Raw genomic sequence first — 15066 nt, forward strand, 5'->3', positions numbered from 1 at the left:
CGGCGCTCGTCAAATCGAGCGCATATCTTCGATGTCTCCCGGACTTCGACGCCGTATGTGCTACGCCGTTGTCTGGCGACTCTTTTCTGACCTCCCGCATAGGAGACGTCTTGGATCCCGGTTGACGCCGCGGCGCGCACAGCAGTCGACATGCTCCGCTCGTCAGGTTCCGGTTTCTCAACGTACCACCTCACGCACCCGCGGCCCGTGCATTGGCGCACGCTGTTTGCGCCGATTGCGCAGGCTCTCGGGCTGCAGTCCGTCACCTACGAAGTGTGGCTGCAACAGCTCAGGAACAGCAGCGAGCGGTCCAGGCGCATGGCGCCCGACCGGGAGGTTGAGGAGCTACAGCGCAACCCCGCACTCAAACTTATCGAGCACTTCGAAGAGATGCATGCCGGCGGCGCGAAGGGCGGTGACGAGGCGTCCGAGGTGACGCGAGAGGCGCTCGGCTTGCCGAAGCTTTCTGTGGCTCGGGCAGTACAAGTAGCTCCCTCGCTAAGCGAGGAGAATCTCCCACAGCTCACAGCGAAGGACGCCATGCAATGGGTGCAGTACTGGAAGTCAATACAATATCTGCAGTAATGTGCGCTTTCTGACATGGACCATACTGAATGGAATGTACCTGTACACTTCACTAATTGTGCGCACAATCCGAGGCAAATACATACTCTGTTGAGATAGTGTGTAATTATGCTTCATCTCACAGATGAGATCACTCACCTTGCAGTGTCAACTTTCTAGCATTTTTCGCATTCTGTGCGGAGGCTATCTTCTCTTCACGTTTAACAGCAGCCCATGCTAAGGCAGCTCCAGGACCTCCGACGATGCTGATGAAGAGCATACGGAAGGCCCAACTTTCGATACCCATCGAGGGAAACCCTGTTCGCATATGGAGATGGGACCGCGCAAAGAATGTCAGGATAGCAATGGTCATGATAAGCCAGTCGTGCTGGAAGAGCAGTCGGCTGCATGGTCGATATGCAGCCAGCGAGCCGGCAGGTAGCGAGATGGGAAGGTATGGGTGTAGCCAGAATGGGATGAAGATGTTCGCGAAGGAATGTGACGACTCGGTCGCGAATAGAGATGGCACGAAGACGTACAGGTGCGCCCAGGCCGCAATCAGGCCGCAAACATAGTACGACCGGCTGAGCCAGATGAGTACTCGCGATGCATCCTGGTGAGGGCCTGCAGATGGGCCGAAGGCAGATAAATCCACTTTGCGGAATAAGGCCCAGAATGCAGCAGTGTAGAGTGGAAACGGCTGCCATGCTGCCGAAATCTTCTGGACAGTGTCTAGGGACACTCCCTTTGGCGGAAAGACCAAGAACCACGAAGGGACAAGATATCCCAAGATGATGGCTGGTAGTATGGTTTTCACTCTTGTAAGCGCGTCTGCGGGTAGGAGCGTCGGTATACTGGATATGTTGTGAATGTGAGATACGAAGTACGCGGGTAATGTGACTCCGGCTGTCAAGAATTGCGCGAGGATGCACACGAAGGTAGGCCTGAAGGGCTTAGCGACCTTGAGCAGTCGAAGATGAGCGCGTCGTGTACTCACCAGATCGCCAAACCCGACTTCGCCCTGCCCGCCTCCCAGTACGTAAACAACAAGACGGTGCAGAGCTGTGGTAAGAACCACAGGCAGAACAGGTGGGTCGCTTCGTCGTTTCCATCTACTGCTGCCCCGGACACACCTCCGTACACCATGAATATGAAATCCAAGGGTACAAAGCCTGTGTAGAATCGTCGCAAGGGGAGGCCATCAGGCAACCATCCCGTCTTCCATGCGCTGACCGCCGTGGGTATGAGAACAAGCGACGAAGGCGGTATGATGAAGATCAGTACAACAGCAAGGATACATAAAGACCACAAAAAGCTAGTGGCAGGGACTTTAGGTGGCATAGTGTACGTTGAACTGGGAGTGCAAGCCTGCAGCAGAAGATATACAGTCTGTTCGCCGACCGAGGGGATCGTACGAGGAACGTCAGAACAAGCGTCGCCTGAGCATAGCCTATTTATGCTCAAGCTCTGGCCAGGATTTTCGACGAAAACCGAGATATTTTGTTTGAAGCGCGTGCTGAGACATAAAGATACATGGGTAGGTAGCGGTTGTGAGTCTTGGAGGTAGGGTTACAAGGCAGTACAGGGGTCCCTCCAAAGCGCCAAGACATTAGGGACCCCGCAGACTCCGGACCATTGGCCGTAGAGTGGTACTCCACTACCCCCTACTCCAAAGACACGGGCCTCATAACAACATTGCCGTCAGAAGTTGCAACAGGTCCTCGGTTATTCCACTTATTGAAGGCGTCTGTGTCTAATGCATCTAAAGTGCTTTCCATATTCTGTATTTCTCAACAAGCGTCATGATCTTCCCTTTGTCGTGTACCTACGCTCTCAGGCTGGCGCTAAGCGCCACTCTGCAGCAGGCGAAATAATGCTCCGCCGTGTTCCATGCTCCGTTGCCTGACGAACCTGTAATTTGGCCGAGTCGGACGACAACAGTGCGCAGCGGCGTGCCAGCCTTTGCCAAGTTGTCGCTGATGTTGTTCAGGAGCGTTTCAGCTACCCACTTCGACTCAGTGTATCCGTTGGCCAGCGCGATAGAGGCGTCTACGGGCTCTTCGGGGACGGGGTGCGAGCGACCGGCATCTGCAGGAGCGATGTGAGGCTGCTGAAACTTACCCACGGAGACAGGAAACGACCCACGGGCCAACATTCCGATGGAGCTCACGAAGAGTAGCTGCGGTGGCGGAGAGAAAGAAGATGCCAAGGAGAGGTCGACCAAGTTTCTCAGGCTGCGAACACTCGAGTCGAAGAAGCTGAGGGGTAGCTTGAAGTTCACCGGCCATGCTTTCAGGGTCCGTCAGCAGAAGAGCATCTTCAAAATCATCACGACACACCAGTAGGAAGGATGTGTGTTATGGAGCTGCGAACCTAAAGGCCTCGTAAGCGATGCTTATATCACGAAAAATCGCAATCTTGTACATACTTCCTCATAAATGTTATTCTGTAGCCCAAGCTTGTCACTGCTCGTGTCTGTGTCGATAAAGGCAACCTTCCTGGACTTCACGATCCGTTCCGCGTCGTACCCACGCTCCGCAAGAACGTGTTTCTGCCGCTCCTCAAGAGATTGGAGACCTTTGCGATTGACTGCATAGATCTTGCAAACTTTCGGGTCGTCGACAAATGCAGCGAGCAGCGCGGCACCCATGCTGCTCGTTGTGCCCGTGACAAGCACGACGCTCTCTGCCGGACGGTCTGCCTTAGGAGTGTGCCTCGGCAAGTCCTTGCTATACTTTTGCACCATCGCGTGCATGGCCGCGATGCGCTGCTTTCCGTCCACTATGTCGTCGCTCGGCGTCTCTGTGCCGGCGAGGCTCGACACGTACTGCGCGAGTCGGGAGATCGACGAATTCTGGTAGACAAAGTTACTCGGGACGGCCCTAGAGTTGACCCGTGTCGTCTGCCGGAGGGCGTGTAGAATCGAGTTGCGTATCCACGTCGCCTGCAGACTATGTAAGAGCGTCAGCGGCCAGTCAATGAGGGGTAGTCTCCCGGCACACCTGTCACATCCTTTCTGAAATAGATCGTCCGTGTCCAAGACATATCGTGTCATGACCTCCTGCACCGTGGAGCGCACAAACTCGATTGCGTGCGGCAAGGTCCAGGATCGTGGTGGCAGCAGATGCGCCTGCGTGGTCTCGTCCACCGTCGCGTACAACGCCTCGATCTCGGGCTGATACTCGTTAATGATCGCCGGGCGGCGTGGGGTGCCTTTGGCGGTGTACGTGAAGGGCTTTGCGGGCGAAGAGACGATAATCATCTATGACGAGCCATAATTAGTCTCGGCAGTCGTCGATGCATGGCAAGTTGCACGTACCTCCTTGAAGAGCCGCGAATGCTGGGGTGCAAAGTCGTTGACCTTCTCCACCGTCGGCCTGTGTCACGGAGGGTTAGCAACTAGTCGCTCGTAAAAATCCGCCAATGAGCTCACCAGATTGCGTTTCTAAACTCGGCAAGCTTCTCTTCATCGTTTACGTCGAACTTGTATTGGAGTTTAGGATCTATGAGCACACCGGGGTTGAATTTGCCCCGCCCGAAAATGACAGCGCTTTGGATATGAGGGTCCTGGTGAAGCATAGGCTCTATTATAACAACAAGGTGTCAGCGCAGATGTCCTCTGGTTACCAGAGAACGTATTCACCCAACGGTGCCGGGTTCGTCTATTCAGCTGTAGTCAGAAAGATTGTCTCGAGAATATCGCTTGCCGTGAGACGTACCTTCTCCCCTGTGCTGTGCATAATCTGCTCGTCCGAACGACCTCCTACTTTCCATAGGCCTTTCCTCGTCGGGTGGGGTATCAAGATGTCATTCGTATCAAATGCTGGTACGCCATCCACCATGGTGTTTAGAACAGTGGGGACTTGGTACTCGTTTGCCTGTGTTTAGCATCAGCCGACTGCCAGTAGTGGGACCAAACTTATTGGCTCACGGCGAGGATAAGCTGAGAACCTCCGTCGTCGAGCGGTACGAAGTGTGTACCGCAACACGGCGAGAAGGCAAAGTATGCCCAGTCCATGCCATTACCTGATTCTGTAGTGCAAAAGTATAAGTATTACGCAAAGTGTAGCGCGAGGGGCACGCCCTTGGTAGGATCTCATTGATTATGCCATACTCCGTTCTGCATGCGCATCAGAAGGGAGCGAAAGTACGAGGGAATGAAGAAAACGCACATCCCGTATAAAGTAAAGATGTCCACTCCTTTGGAGGCCAAGAGGTCCCCAACGTCCTTTGCGAGCGGTCCACCACCGTAAATCTGACCAGGTTAGGAAGAACACGTTCGGCAATGAGGCGGCACATACCACGCCCTGCGTCTGAGCGATCCACTCAACCTGCTCCGGGATCTTGCACCACGCCTGCGCCGCCAGATCAGTCGCACATACACGCGTGCCATCAGCAAACGGCGCTCGCCTCGATCATGGCCGGTACACAGAAGAGCAGATCGCTCTTCGTCGCCATTGCGCCACGCAGGATGTCGTCGGGTGCCGCTTGGCGTGCGGGGAACTGTGGTTTGAACCCCGTAAGCACGAGGCCACAGCCGATCGCCCAGCCGATTGCGGCTATGCCCATACCGTGGAACATCGCAATTGTATGACACGAGAGTCGCATGCCTATCATATCACGCTCATGGTAATCTGCGGGGGTCACTCAGAGGGAAGTAGGGGGTGGGGAGACGAGGACATACACGGCCAGCGGGTCAAAACCGTCATATTCCACTGTCGGAACGTGATGGGCTTCGGGAAGGCGGTGGATCCTGGGTGGTGTTGTCAGTTGGCTGAAGGGTGCCACTTAAGGCTAGGGATCGAGATTTGCCTGATGAATGAAGAACCACACCGGCGTCCTTGAAATTGTACGTCTCTATGGGTGGCAACAGCTCGGATTTATCCCTTTCGCCAGCATAGAGCTCATCCCAAAGCGGCATGGGCGAATCCGACGGAATAGTTTCCCCGCCGGCTTTCATAATCTTCACTGCCTCGGCGTACACGTCTTGCATGACGGGCTCACGTCCTAACAGAACATGGTCTACCTTGACCTTCTTGAGCAGGTGTGCGATAGCGGCGGCCGAATTGCGGGACGAGATAAGGAAGGGCACGTAGCCAGTCCTGAACAGGGCCAAGTCCATTGTCGCATATGTCAAGGGATCTAGGAGCCTTATCAGTCTACGCAACTTTAGGGAAAGTTATGACACACACCGGCGGCCGAAACAACCGCTACTACTGGCTTCTCCTTCGATATGCCTGCCTCTTTCAGCGCGTCCAAGACGATTCGCGCACCGCGATGGACGGCGTACTGCGCTGTCGAAAAATTGATCGACATGAGTGATCCGTCGTCGTCGATATACTCGAGAAGCGGATGGTGAGGCGAATGCTCTGCTTGCCAGTCGAACTGCTGCGCAATGCTGAGTGAGCCGTCGAGCGGCGGCACCTTAAACGTCTTGCACGACTGGCCATGGGTGTGCTCCGGGATCGGTGCGTGCGGGAGCCGCATGTAGTCGGTTGGATTCATGGTCGACATGTCCGTATCTCTAGCAGCAGTGGGCCGGGTCAAGGTAGATGCTGAAACGATCGACGTGTCTACTGTTATATATATACCGTGGTGCCTAGATGTATGTGCAAGACTACTTACTGTTCACGACTGGGCTCCAGCTGAATGTTTCAGGCTATGCGATGTTTCACGCCCTGAACTGTTTCATCAGCCGGCTAGGTTGACATACTAAGCACACGGCTGCGTGCGTGCCGATAGCATGAACAAATCAATCACCCACGCAAGTTATGCTGAACATAAGTAATCGTGGTCATCCGTAATGCATGATGCGAAACAACGGTCTGACTAGACGCAAGGCATCGCAGAGAATAAAGAGTCAGTATTTAATATTAAATGCTAGGGCGTCTATAACTCGCCATTCCCGTCACTTGAACCGCTCTGACGCATCCGGCGCAGGCAAGTTTTGAAACTTGATGAGGCTAGCAGGTAAGTAATCGTCCAGAACATTCCATTTACTTCAGTATTGTGAAGCTTGAAACATGAAGTTGAAGGGCGATACTACGTTGCACCAGCTCAGCAGGTATTACGCATCGACTCTGCCAAGAGGTCGTCGAAGTCGGCGCAGTCGACATTGAAACATACAGTGCAAAAAGGGTCGTCGCCAGCCATTCTAGCTCATCCGGAATATTCCAGGCGGACTTCGATTTTGCAGAGACTGAGCTTCGCCTTTTTTTGAAGTCCGACGGAGTCTCCTCTCGGCCCGACGTAAGTCGCAACTTGCCGCTTCCGCTTGGGACGAGGAATTAGCTACACTTGCGCCAGAACTTTGCTACTTAGCTCGCTCGTCGCCCTCAAAATATTTGCTACTGTCTTGTGCCCATTCCGCGTCAGAACCAAACCGTTTTCCAACAAAACATCGAGGATTACGAATGCTGTATGGCGCGCGGCCTCCGCCGCGGCGGAGCTCAGAGAGGATAGCCTGCCAAATGCGGCAGGAGCTAGCACAAAGTATTCTGCATAAAATTGCCTTAAACGAAGCAAAATACTCGCTCTAGGCCAAGGGAATTGAACGCCTTGTGCCACAAAGCCGGCGCTCACGAGATAATAGGCCGACGTGTTCTCGTATAACCGCGGCCGCTTGGCCGACCTTCAAAATCCACATCCCATCTCAACAGCATGTGCGCCACATACGAGATGCAGCGGCTCCCGACCACTCCACAGCGTTGGTCGCTGCACATTGGCAGATAAACTTTTCGGTCCCGTCGCCCGCTCGAAGAGCCGATCGGGCGCACCAGTCAGAAGAACACAAAAGCTGACTTGTTCCATATCTTCCTGGAAGCCGGCGGGCGCAGAACGTCCTCATTGCTGTACGCCATCGAGTCAGCCTTCAGAAGCTTCAGCACCTACACCATCACAATCAGTCGGAAACGCGCCAAGCTGCGGTCGATGGAGGTTTATGTGTGTGATCGGCCTTCGAGACATTGGGGCACACCGTTTCCGCACCAAGCCCAGCACTTTCTTCGCAGAGCGAGTCCGAGTCTGTATCATAGGAGAATGGAAGAGACCTAGGTGCTCGCCCAGTGCGATTATCTGGCCTATGAGAGGTTTGGGTTTAGCGCGTTTGTGGGCGCCTGCTGCCTGCTCCGCGAGCAGTCAGCGGGGTATGGGAGGGGTTACTCTCGTGTGGGTGGGCATATGATATCGCACTACATGTGAGCTAGTAAATACCCCGCGTATAACCACGGCACCGAGGACCTGCCTCACTGGCAACGGGTTGGACGTCAAGTTATGGCAACCGCAGGCGCTCCACTTCACAGCTTCGCAGCTGGTATTGTCGTGGGAGGCGCCATTCTAATATAGCAGCACGACGGTTAGCATTTCATCAGGTAGAAAAGAGGTCTTGTGACTAGCCTGTAATGGAGGTCAAGGAGCGCGTCCTCAGGCGTACGTTCAGGCGAGGTACGGGCCGGGCGCTGTCTGAAGGCCAATTTTGAGCGGAACCTTTCCCACTCTGTACACTAGTTAGTTGTCCGTCGCGATCGATGCTGTAGGGTATAAAATTACCTCCGTAGAGAATAGGCTTCCCTCCTAGGCGACGGTATTCTTCAAACTGGTCGTCGGGGCCATCAAGCAAGGGTTGATCTATGCGCATGTCCGGAAGAAGCTTGACAAAGTAGTGGATGCCAATTCTCCGGAAGCTGCGCGGAACAGCCGTAAGCGTCATCCATGGGGCACTGGAACGGCAGGACAGGCTCACCGGCGCTGATCTTCGGGGGGTTCAGCAACTTCGGGGTATCGTGGGTGAAAATCAGCCAGGATAGGGTGCAGGAATGCGGCGTACCTCGATGGAAGGCAGCTCTGAGACGACTCGAGGTGAGCGCCTCCAATGCGTGCCCCAGATTAACGATGATAGCTCCCGGCTTATGACGCACCCACGCCCATTTGCCTTCAGGCTTGAGAACCTGGAGGGCAGCTACCGGCTGCGAGTCTATACATAGATCAGATAAAGCGTAAGCAGGACCCAACCAAGCTTCAGCAAGTCTGGGAGCTTCACTCACAGTTCAGCGTGATAGTTCCTCTACGAGATGTTTGGGTATACGGAACAGTTTTAGGAAATTCAGGGCGCACATATCCCGATGACTTCGCAAGTATAGTTTGTCGGAATTGAAAAATGATTCATCGTCCTTGCGAGGGTCTACGATCGTTATACATCACAGCAATGAAAAAACCAGCAAAGTACTTACTGTATACCTGGAACCTGAAATGGTCCTGGCTGTGCTTCCAGTAAATTGGCGTATCTTGTGGGCGTTGAAGCGTACCATCCACGTCGTATCCACCTCGGTGATGCAAACGCCACAAGCTGACACATACATGGGAAGAAGCCGGATAGAGTGAGTAAACGGTGCACTCACGTATCGCCCGGAAGTCCGAGAGCTAGAGATAAGATGCACAACATCTTCCCGACAACGACGTAGTGGTTGTGCTGCAAAAAAGAGGCGGCTTAGCCACCCACCCCTGCGCAGTTTGCAGCATTCACGCACCTCCAAGAATCTTCGGTAGTCATGCAGGAATTGCCTTGCAACCGGCGGTATACAGGAGTGAACCAGTGTTTCAGGATAGAAGTTGAAGTTCTGCACAGCTATCTGTGAGGGGTATGCGCTGCGTCGTACAGGCAAAATATACCTCGTCGCAGTCCTGAGGCCCATAGTAACCTCTTGGCTACGCACAATGAGACCAGCGTGCACTCTGTAGTTCGAACACCACACACACCTTGTACCCGGCCCAGCTCCCCTCCTCTGAGATCTTCGCGACGTACCGCCCCTTCTCCTCGTCCGCCACCCTGTCGAAGAACACAGACCCGACGTCAAACTGCCTCTGGATCTCCTCAGCGCCGACCCCGTGTCCAGTGACGTGGACCATCCCGAGGCCGCCGCTGCCGAACGCCCTGAGCGCGCGTGCGACCGTGTCGTCGCGCGCACGCCGCCGAGCCTCGCCGAGCGCCGCAGGGTCGGCGGTCAGGTCGACAACGGAGATGTCGATGGTCTCGAGTTCGGCGTAGTCGTCTGCATAAAGGATCCAACACAGTCAATGGTCCATTGCAGCGTTGCGTCAACGCCAGAGGACGTACCGTCCGACAGCAGCGTCGACTCCGGCGGAAAGTCCCATCTCGGCTTCGTCATCGATGCAGGAACGGCGTTTGTAGAGACGAGTTGGAGATCGAGTGTTCGCAGTCGCGCAGAGCTCGGGGCGCAGTCACAAGGCAATGTGAGAATGTCGATGTCGACATGTCCTGGTGCCATGTTCCGGGCGAGCCGCGCTAAGCGTGAACTTTGCGGCCTTGAGCCGAAACTTAATCAAGCCTCCGAAGAAGGGACGGAGAGAAAACATCACTCGACTCTACTCGACTATCCAGACCAATGCATCGACGAGCACAGCGCCAAGTCTGGCGGTCATATGCAAAGAGCTGAAGAAAGAAACGTCGCTCAGCAAGAGCGGGCCAACGGTATCTTCGGCCATCACCGCGCCACGAAGGCGGGCCCCTTGGATTCAACTCGACCACTTCAAGGCAGAGCGTGTCGGACGGCATATACGAGCCAAACGACAGAGAAGGTTATCATATTGCATAGTGGTAATTATAAACAAGTATATGAAAGCATGCGGTAGCAAGAGTAGCACTAGTTGATACAAATGGTACAAACGAGGATCGAGCAGCAAAAGGACAGCAGCATAAACGAAGACACAGATGACACGAAAACATAACAAGAGGTCCACACGACATCCAAGGAGAAAGATGCACAAGTACTATGCCTGAGAAGACTCGGGCTTCGTAGCGGAGGGCGGGACGATGACTTCGTCGAAGTCGTCCATGGACGCCTGCTCGTGGCCCGCTGGGTAGGAGACCTTGCGGCTCTTCTGCGAGAGCGCATACGCGATCTTGCGGCCCTCCCTCTCTGTGATCTCCTGCAGCTTCAACTTGCGCTCGCGGGGGCTCAATTTCGCGAGGTCGACGTCGATGACCTTCGAGAGGGCCTTTGACGCGATCGGGGCCTGCGGGCGCGCCCACTCGACGCCGTCAGACCGTTTGCCCCACTTGTCGAGGCCAAAGATGTTGAAGCCATCGCTGAGTCCGAGCTCGTCGACTTCCTCCTTCAGCACCTCACGCAGCTGCTCGCCGTTGCGGTGCCAGTCGCCAACGCCGACGTGGATGAGGCGCTTCTCAAGGGGGATCGGCGCCTCGAGGCCCTCGCCTTCGAGTGTGCGTCCTCGGTCGCTGGGGCTGAAGCGGATGCCGGGAAAGCCACCGAAGTCGCCGTGGAGGCGACGGCCAATGTCGACGATGACCTGGCGCATACGGCGCACACGAAGACTGTGCATGCGAGAGTTGTACGTGGGTGCGTACTTGCGGTCGGGCTCTTCGATGCTAGCGTAGAACGGGAGGCCGCGGGGGAGAGCGCGACACATGCGGGCGTAGGTGAGTGCAAGTGAGCGAGTGGAAAGCGTGGCAGTGAGCATCGGACGCCAATAGGGCTCCTCCTTGAGCGTCGCCACATAGCGTTCGCGGTACTCGTGCAGCTTGCTGTTGAAGTCGCGCACGGAATCAGCAACAGGGAGAACGGGACCGCCGGCCTCGACTACTTCGTCGGCCTCCAAGAAATACTCGTCCCCATCCTCGCCAATTTTCTCTGGCAGCGCGAACAGTTGCTGCTTGGACTCTGCAGGAACACTGTCCTTGGACGCTTGAGCGGGAGACTGTGGCGGTACCGCGTGGGAGGCCATGCCATGTAGAGGCACCTCGCGAGCGCGTGCGACAGCGCTGGTATGGAAGCCGCGTACACCACTCATGCCGTGCACAGAGGAGGCCCCACACGCGGCGAGTTCCTCCGTCTCAGGCGGTGTAAGGGCCTCTTCCCATATAATCTTGCCGGATTTGACGACGTTATCATCGGTATCGAAGACTGGGAGCGCAGCGACGGGATGGAACTCCGTCGCGGGTGTGGGAGGTTCAAAGCCGCTCGGGAAGCGAACCGTGCCGTCTTCTTCAATAACTTCCGGCGGAATCTTTTCCTCGCGAGGGTGCGTTTCCGCTGTGATACCCTCACTGAGGATGCCCGCGCTCAGCTGGGACATCAAGTTGCCTTCGGTTTCTTTGCGCTCCGCTATGTCGTCCAGTTGGCGCTTGCGCTCGACGTAGTAGGTAGGAACGACGTTGTCGTCTGCATCCTGGGAGGGCTTGTGTGGACGCGACCAAGCGGACGCGGGCATCTCAGCACGCTCCGCCGGGGTCGTGTGAGTCTTCTCGACGTCCGAGCGCCATGCAACAGCAGAATGGAACGCACGCTTCTGTCGCTGGCCCTTCGGTGGCGGAACAGGTGCGAACGTCAAGTCCATGGACACGACGGGTTGCGTGGTGGCATCGGCAGACGACGCGCCTTCATAGATCTCCTGCTGCCGACGCTCCAGGACCTCCCGCCTACTCTCACCCTTGTCCCACCAGACGACCGACTTTTTGCTCCTTTTTTCCACCCAAGGCCAGATAGCGTTGTCCATGACCTCCATCTCCTCCTTCGGGCAGTTCCAGCTGTTGTACTTCTCCAGAATAGCGGGAAGGTCGCCTTCTCTGCACACGCCGACGACGTGCTCGATTGAGTCCTGGCGTCCGACGCCGTGCCGAGTGGGGTATCGCGCTTCGAGGAGGAACGCGGTGTGCGGCTCGTACGCCGCCGGTGGTGGAGCTTCATAGACTTTGCGCTTCCGCAGGTATGCGCCTCCTGGCCACCAATTCGATACGCGAAGATCTTGTGGACGCGTGAAACCACCCATGTACCTGTGACAGACGGTTCAGTTATGGGAGCGTGAACGACAAAAAAAAGACGTACGTCTTCACTGGAGTCAATGCCTTTGTTATATCTACGCGTTCATCGCGCTCTGCCTTCTCCATGCGTCGCTTCGTCTGCAGTGTTATTTCCTTCGAGCTTGGCGGAGGATTTGGTGGAAGCGGGCCCCCCGCTTGCGTGACTCTCGCTTTCGTCTGCAGCACCTTGGTGCCCGCCTTAATTCGCGGATACGACATGACGTGTTGTAAACGGGAGAAATGAAGGTTGGGACAAGCTTAAGGGCGAGGAAGGGAGGGATACGAGGGAGAGGTGTTGTTGTTAAACCGAGGGTGCAATGGCAGACATTTAAGAGCTGTTTGGACCTGTTTGGTCGCCTACCATACTTGGATGCAACCTAGAAAGATTGGACGTAGATGAGTCGTTGAAGTCATAGTTCTTCGTTCCGAAGGACAGGCTATCTGCACCCCAGATGTTGGATGATGACAGTGACGCTGGGTGGCGCGGAGTGGAGACAGAGCGCGAAGCGAGAGGGTCAATAACACATGAATGACAGGTGTTCTGAGAATTATCCGGAAGTTACTAAGGAGCGACAACACGACAGTGTACGTAACTAGTCTTCGAAAGATCGAAAGATAACTAGGGGTATATGTGAGAAACGAAAGTAGGTACCCAGGAGTTCCAAAGAGCGGCAGAAAAGCAGTGGACGGCGATAGTGTTCACCGTCTGCCTGTGCCGCGGCCATAGCCCGCTTGAAGATTGTCCAAGTCCGCCTCGAGCGCCTTGATGGCGCTGTGTGCCATCTCGAGGTCCTTGTTGAGGCGGTCGCGCTCTTGGATAAGCTGCGGAGATCTCATCAGAAGATGTCTCATGAGGGACCGAGGTACCGCCACGTACGTGCTGCTCCCACTGCCTGAAGCGCGCTTCTTCCGCCTTGACCTGCTCGGTGAAGCGTTTCCGGAGGGCTTCCTCCTCGTCCTTGAACTTGGGATTGTCCGACTTGCGGGGCTTCTGCTCGCCGAACTTGCGCACCTCCATCTGAGCCTGGCGGTAGTTTTCGTAGTGCAGGTCCTCGGTCGTCGAGATGAGATCAAGCATGTGGGTGCGGATCAGCAGCGACCGCAGCTTGCGGAAGTCACAATGGTTCTCGTTCTCGACTATATCAGGTGCGTTAGTTGGCACCACGGCACACAGACAGAAGGACTTACCCTCGGCGACACCCCACAAGTACTCACGGCCCTTGACTACTCGGCCGTCCGGCGTGGTAACGTCCTCCGTGGAACCGATAATAGAAAACGGCATCGCGGCGGTAAGTACACGGGCGTGCTCAGCCGCAGACTCATCATCGGTGTCGACGGGCGGCTGATAGATGCGGATACCTTGCGCCGCTATCACCTCACGAATCTGCACAAAAGGTATACAAAAGGTAAGGTAAGGCAGTAGAGGCGCTTTCAACAGTACGCACACGCTGCTTGAAGACAGCGAGATCGTTTTGGGTAAGCGTATCGGCCTTTGCGACGACCGGGATCAGGTTGACACGGGTGCCGAGACGCTTCATGATCTCGATGTCCAAAGGCTTCAGCCTTCGACAGAATCAGAAAAACTGTGCAGTAGGTTTAAGGGTATACGTACGTATGGCCCGTGGGACGAATGAAGTACAAGCACGCGTGCACACGGAGGTCGATCTTGTCATGCCTCTGGGGCTGCTGCTCCTGGCGCATATACGCTTCGTGCTGGTCGTCAATGAAGTCGACAATGGGTGACCACGAGTCGCGGTTGTTGACATAGTCCCCGAATCCTGGGCAGTCGATCACAGTGAGCTTGGTCTTGAACTGCTTCTCCTCAAGCTCGGCCTTGATAATTTCCACCTCGGTCAGCTTGTCGAGCTGCTTGTGGTGGCGGCGGGTATAGTTCTTCTGCGGGGAGAGCTCTGTCGAGAAAAGCGTGTTGACGAGGGTGGTCTTGCCCAAGCCGGACTCGCCTACGCGAAGTCAGACACAGGCAATAGAGTGATAGGCAAAATACGACGCGCCAACAACCATGATAGTAAAGTGCGCCCCGTGCTTCGCGACGATCTTGTGCCTCTGTCGATTGTGTCAGTAAAGCAGCCTGCCAGAGCACCCTGCAATTTGACCAACCTGGTTGGGCAAGTTAGCGATACCAATACCGTCGGACATAGCTTGAGCGGAGGCCATGGCGGGCTGTTATGGGCTACAAAGGAGCGGCGGGGGGAAAAAACGAAGTCCAACCTGGCGTGAACGTCGACAGATCGTTGCGAGCAAGACGTGCGTGACGACGTCCGACGTGACTGATGTTTCCATCTCGTAACGGAGGCACCCATATGCGGCTAAAAGTCGTGCCAAATACCTTAGCCTTAACTTTACGTACTATAGCCATATCTGGTATTTTTACATAATATCGCAGGCACTTCCCGGACGAAAACACTTGCATTCGCCTTCTCACATCACGAGAGAAATTTGGAACTTTTTGGTCGCAAAAAATATGCGAAAACAGCCTGAAAAAATAAGTAAGAAAATGCCATATTTTTCCTCCCGGTATCCGGCGGCCCGGCGACTCGGCAACCCGGCAGCTGAGCCGATTGTCCGCCGGGTGCCGCAGCCACGGGCGCTTTGACAATGGCCTGGCGGACAATCGGCTCAGCTGCCGGGTTGCCGAGTCGCCGGGG

General features: G+C 55.4%; 5 protein-coding genes across 5 annotated transcripts; all 5 read right to left on the reverse strand.

Moving 5' to 3' along the window:
* Positions 1 to 98: 98 nt before the first annotated feature.
* Positions 99 to 2117, reverse strand: PHACADRAFT_151791 (uncharacterized protein). Its single transcript, XM_007400287.1, has 3 exons — positions 1562 to 2117; positions 724 to 1508; positions 99 to 672 (listed from the first exon to the last, which is right to left on the reverse strand). The coding sequence occupies exons 1-3, from the start codon at positions 1903 to 1905 to the stop codon at positions 638 to 640; spliced, it is 1164 nt and encodes a 387-aa protein (XP_007400349.1). The 5' UTR covers positions 1906 to 2117; the 3' UTR covers positions 99 to 637.
* Positions 2118 to 2389: 272 nt separating this feature from the next.
* PHACADRAFT_103930 (uncharacterized protein) lies at positions 2390 to 6051 on the reverse strand (the record flags this gene model as incomplete). Its single annotated transcript, XM_007400288.1, has 17 exons — positions 2390 to 2652; positions 2710 to 2853; positions 2904 to 2937; positions 2993 to 3515; positions 3567 to 3826; positions 3884 to 3941; positions 3998 to 4146; positions 4200 to 4226; positions 4284 to 4442; positions 4496 to 4590; positions 4623 to 4684; positions 4737 to 4819; positions 4866 to 4919; positions 4966 to 5198; positions 5249 to 5317; positions 5353 to 5706; positions 5757 to 6051. The coding sequence occupies 17 exons, from the start codon at positions 6049 to 6051 to the stop codon at positions 2390 to 2392; spliced, it is 2862 nt and encodes a 953-aa protein (XP_007400350.1).
* A 1613-nt stretch (positions 6052 to 7664) lies between these two features.
* On the reverse strand, positions 7665 to 9784 carry PHACADRAFT_263216 (uncharacterized protein). The gene is made up of 13 exons (XM_007400289.1): positions 9677 to 9784; positions 9319 to 9611; positions 9232 to 9267; positions 9090 to 9179; positions 8961 to 9031; positions 8793 to 8908; positions 8677 to 8743; positions 8607 to 8626; positions 8390 to 8536; positions 8306 to 8333; positions 8113 to 8246; positions 7960 to 8059; positions 7665 to 7899 (listed from the first exon to the last, which is right to left on the reverse strand). The coding sequence occupies exons 1-13, from the start codon at positions 9726 to 9728 to the stop codon at positions 7860 to 7862; spliced, it is 1194 nt and encodes a 397-aa protein (XP_007400351.1). The 5' UTR covers positions 9729 to 9784; the 3' UTR covers positions 7665 to 7859.
* Positions 9785 to 10149: 365 nt separating this feature from the next.
* PHACADRAFT_263219 (uncharacterized protein) lies at positions 10150 to 12667 on the reverse strand. Its single transcript, XM_007400290.1, has 2 exons — positions 12426 to 12667; positions 10150 to 12373 (listed from the first exon to the last, which is right to left on the reverse strand). Exon 2 carries the CDS (start codon positions 12367 to 12369, stop codon positions 10351 to 10353), a length of 2019 nt encoding a protein of 672 aa, XP_007400352.1. The 5' UTR covers positions 12370 to 12373; positions 12426 to 12667; the 3' UTR covers positions 10150 to 10350.
* A 225-nt stretch (positions 12668 to 12892) lies between these two features.
* On the reverse strand, positions 12893 to 14612 carry PHACADRAFT_263221 (uncharacterized protein). The gene is made up of 7 exons (XM_007400291.1): positions 14519 to 14612; positions 14413 to 14464; positions 14013 to 14361; positions 13846 to 13963; positions 13589 to 13784; positions 13278 to 13537; positions 12893 to 13222 (listed from the first exon to the last, which is right to left on the reverse strand). The coding sequence occupies exons 1-7, from the start codon at positions 14573 to 14575 to the stop codon at positions 13100 to 13102; spliced, it is 1155 nt and encodes a 384-aa protein (XP_007400353.1). The 5' UTR covers positions 14576 to 14612; the 3' UTR covers positions 12893 to 13099.
* Positions 14613 to 15066: the final 454 nt, after the last annotated feature.

This window comes from Phanerochaete carnosa, assembly GCF_000300595.1.
Source record: "Phanerochaete carnosa HHB-10118-sp unplaced genomic scaffold PHACAscaffold_10, whole genome shotgun sequence".
Lineage (NCBI taxonomy): Eukaryota > Fungi > Basidiomycota > Agaricomycetes > Polyporales > Phanerochaetaceae > Phanerochaete > Phanerochaete carnosa.

Bases quoted from the DNA above. Each gene is read 5' to 3' on its own strand.
- PHACADRAFT_151791 (XM_007400287.1), bottom strand. From the start codon at position 1,905: ATGCCACCTAAAGTCCCTGCCACTAGCTTTTTGTGGTCTTTATGTATC. The intron at 1,509-1,561 runs GTGAGTACACGA...TAAGCCCTTCAG, and splicing joins AAGTCGGGTTTGGCGATCTG to GCCTACCTTCGTGTGCATCC. The intron at 673-723 runs GTGAGTGATCTC...CTATCTCAACAG, and splicing joins TAGAAAGTTGACACTGCAAG to AGTATGTATTTGCCTCGGAT.
- PHACADRAFT_263216 (XM_007400289.1), bottom strand. From the start codon at position 9,728: ATGACGAAGCCGAGATGGGACTTTCCGCCGGAGTCGACGCTGCTGTCG. The intron at 8,627-8,676 runs GTGCGCCCTGAA...AACATCTCGTAG, and splicing joins TTGCGAAGTCATCGGGATAT to AGGAACTATCACGCTGAACT. The intron at 8,537-8,606 runs GTGAGTGAAGCT...ATCTATGTATAG, and splicing joins AGGAACTATCACGCTGAACT to ACTCGCAGCCGGTAGCTGCC.
- PHACADRAFT_263219 (XM_007400290.1), bottom strand. From the start codon at position 12,369: ATGGGTGGTTTCACGCGTCCACAAGATCTTCGCGTATCGAATTGGTGG.
- PHACADRAFT_263221 (XM_007400291.1), bottom strand. From the start codon at position 14,575: ATGGCCTCCGCTCAAGCTATGTCCGACGGTATTGGTATCGCTAACTTG. The intron at 13,538-13,588 runs GTAAGTCCTTCT...CACCTGATATAG, and splicing joins CTTGTGGGGTGTCGCCGAGG to TCGAGAACGAGAACCATTGT. The intron at 13,223-13,277 runs GTACGTGGCGGT...AGATCTCCGCAG, and splicing joins TCAGGCAGTGGGAGCAGCAC to CTTATCCAAGAGCGCGACCG.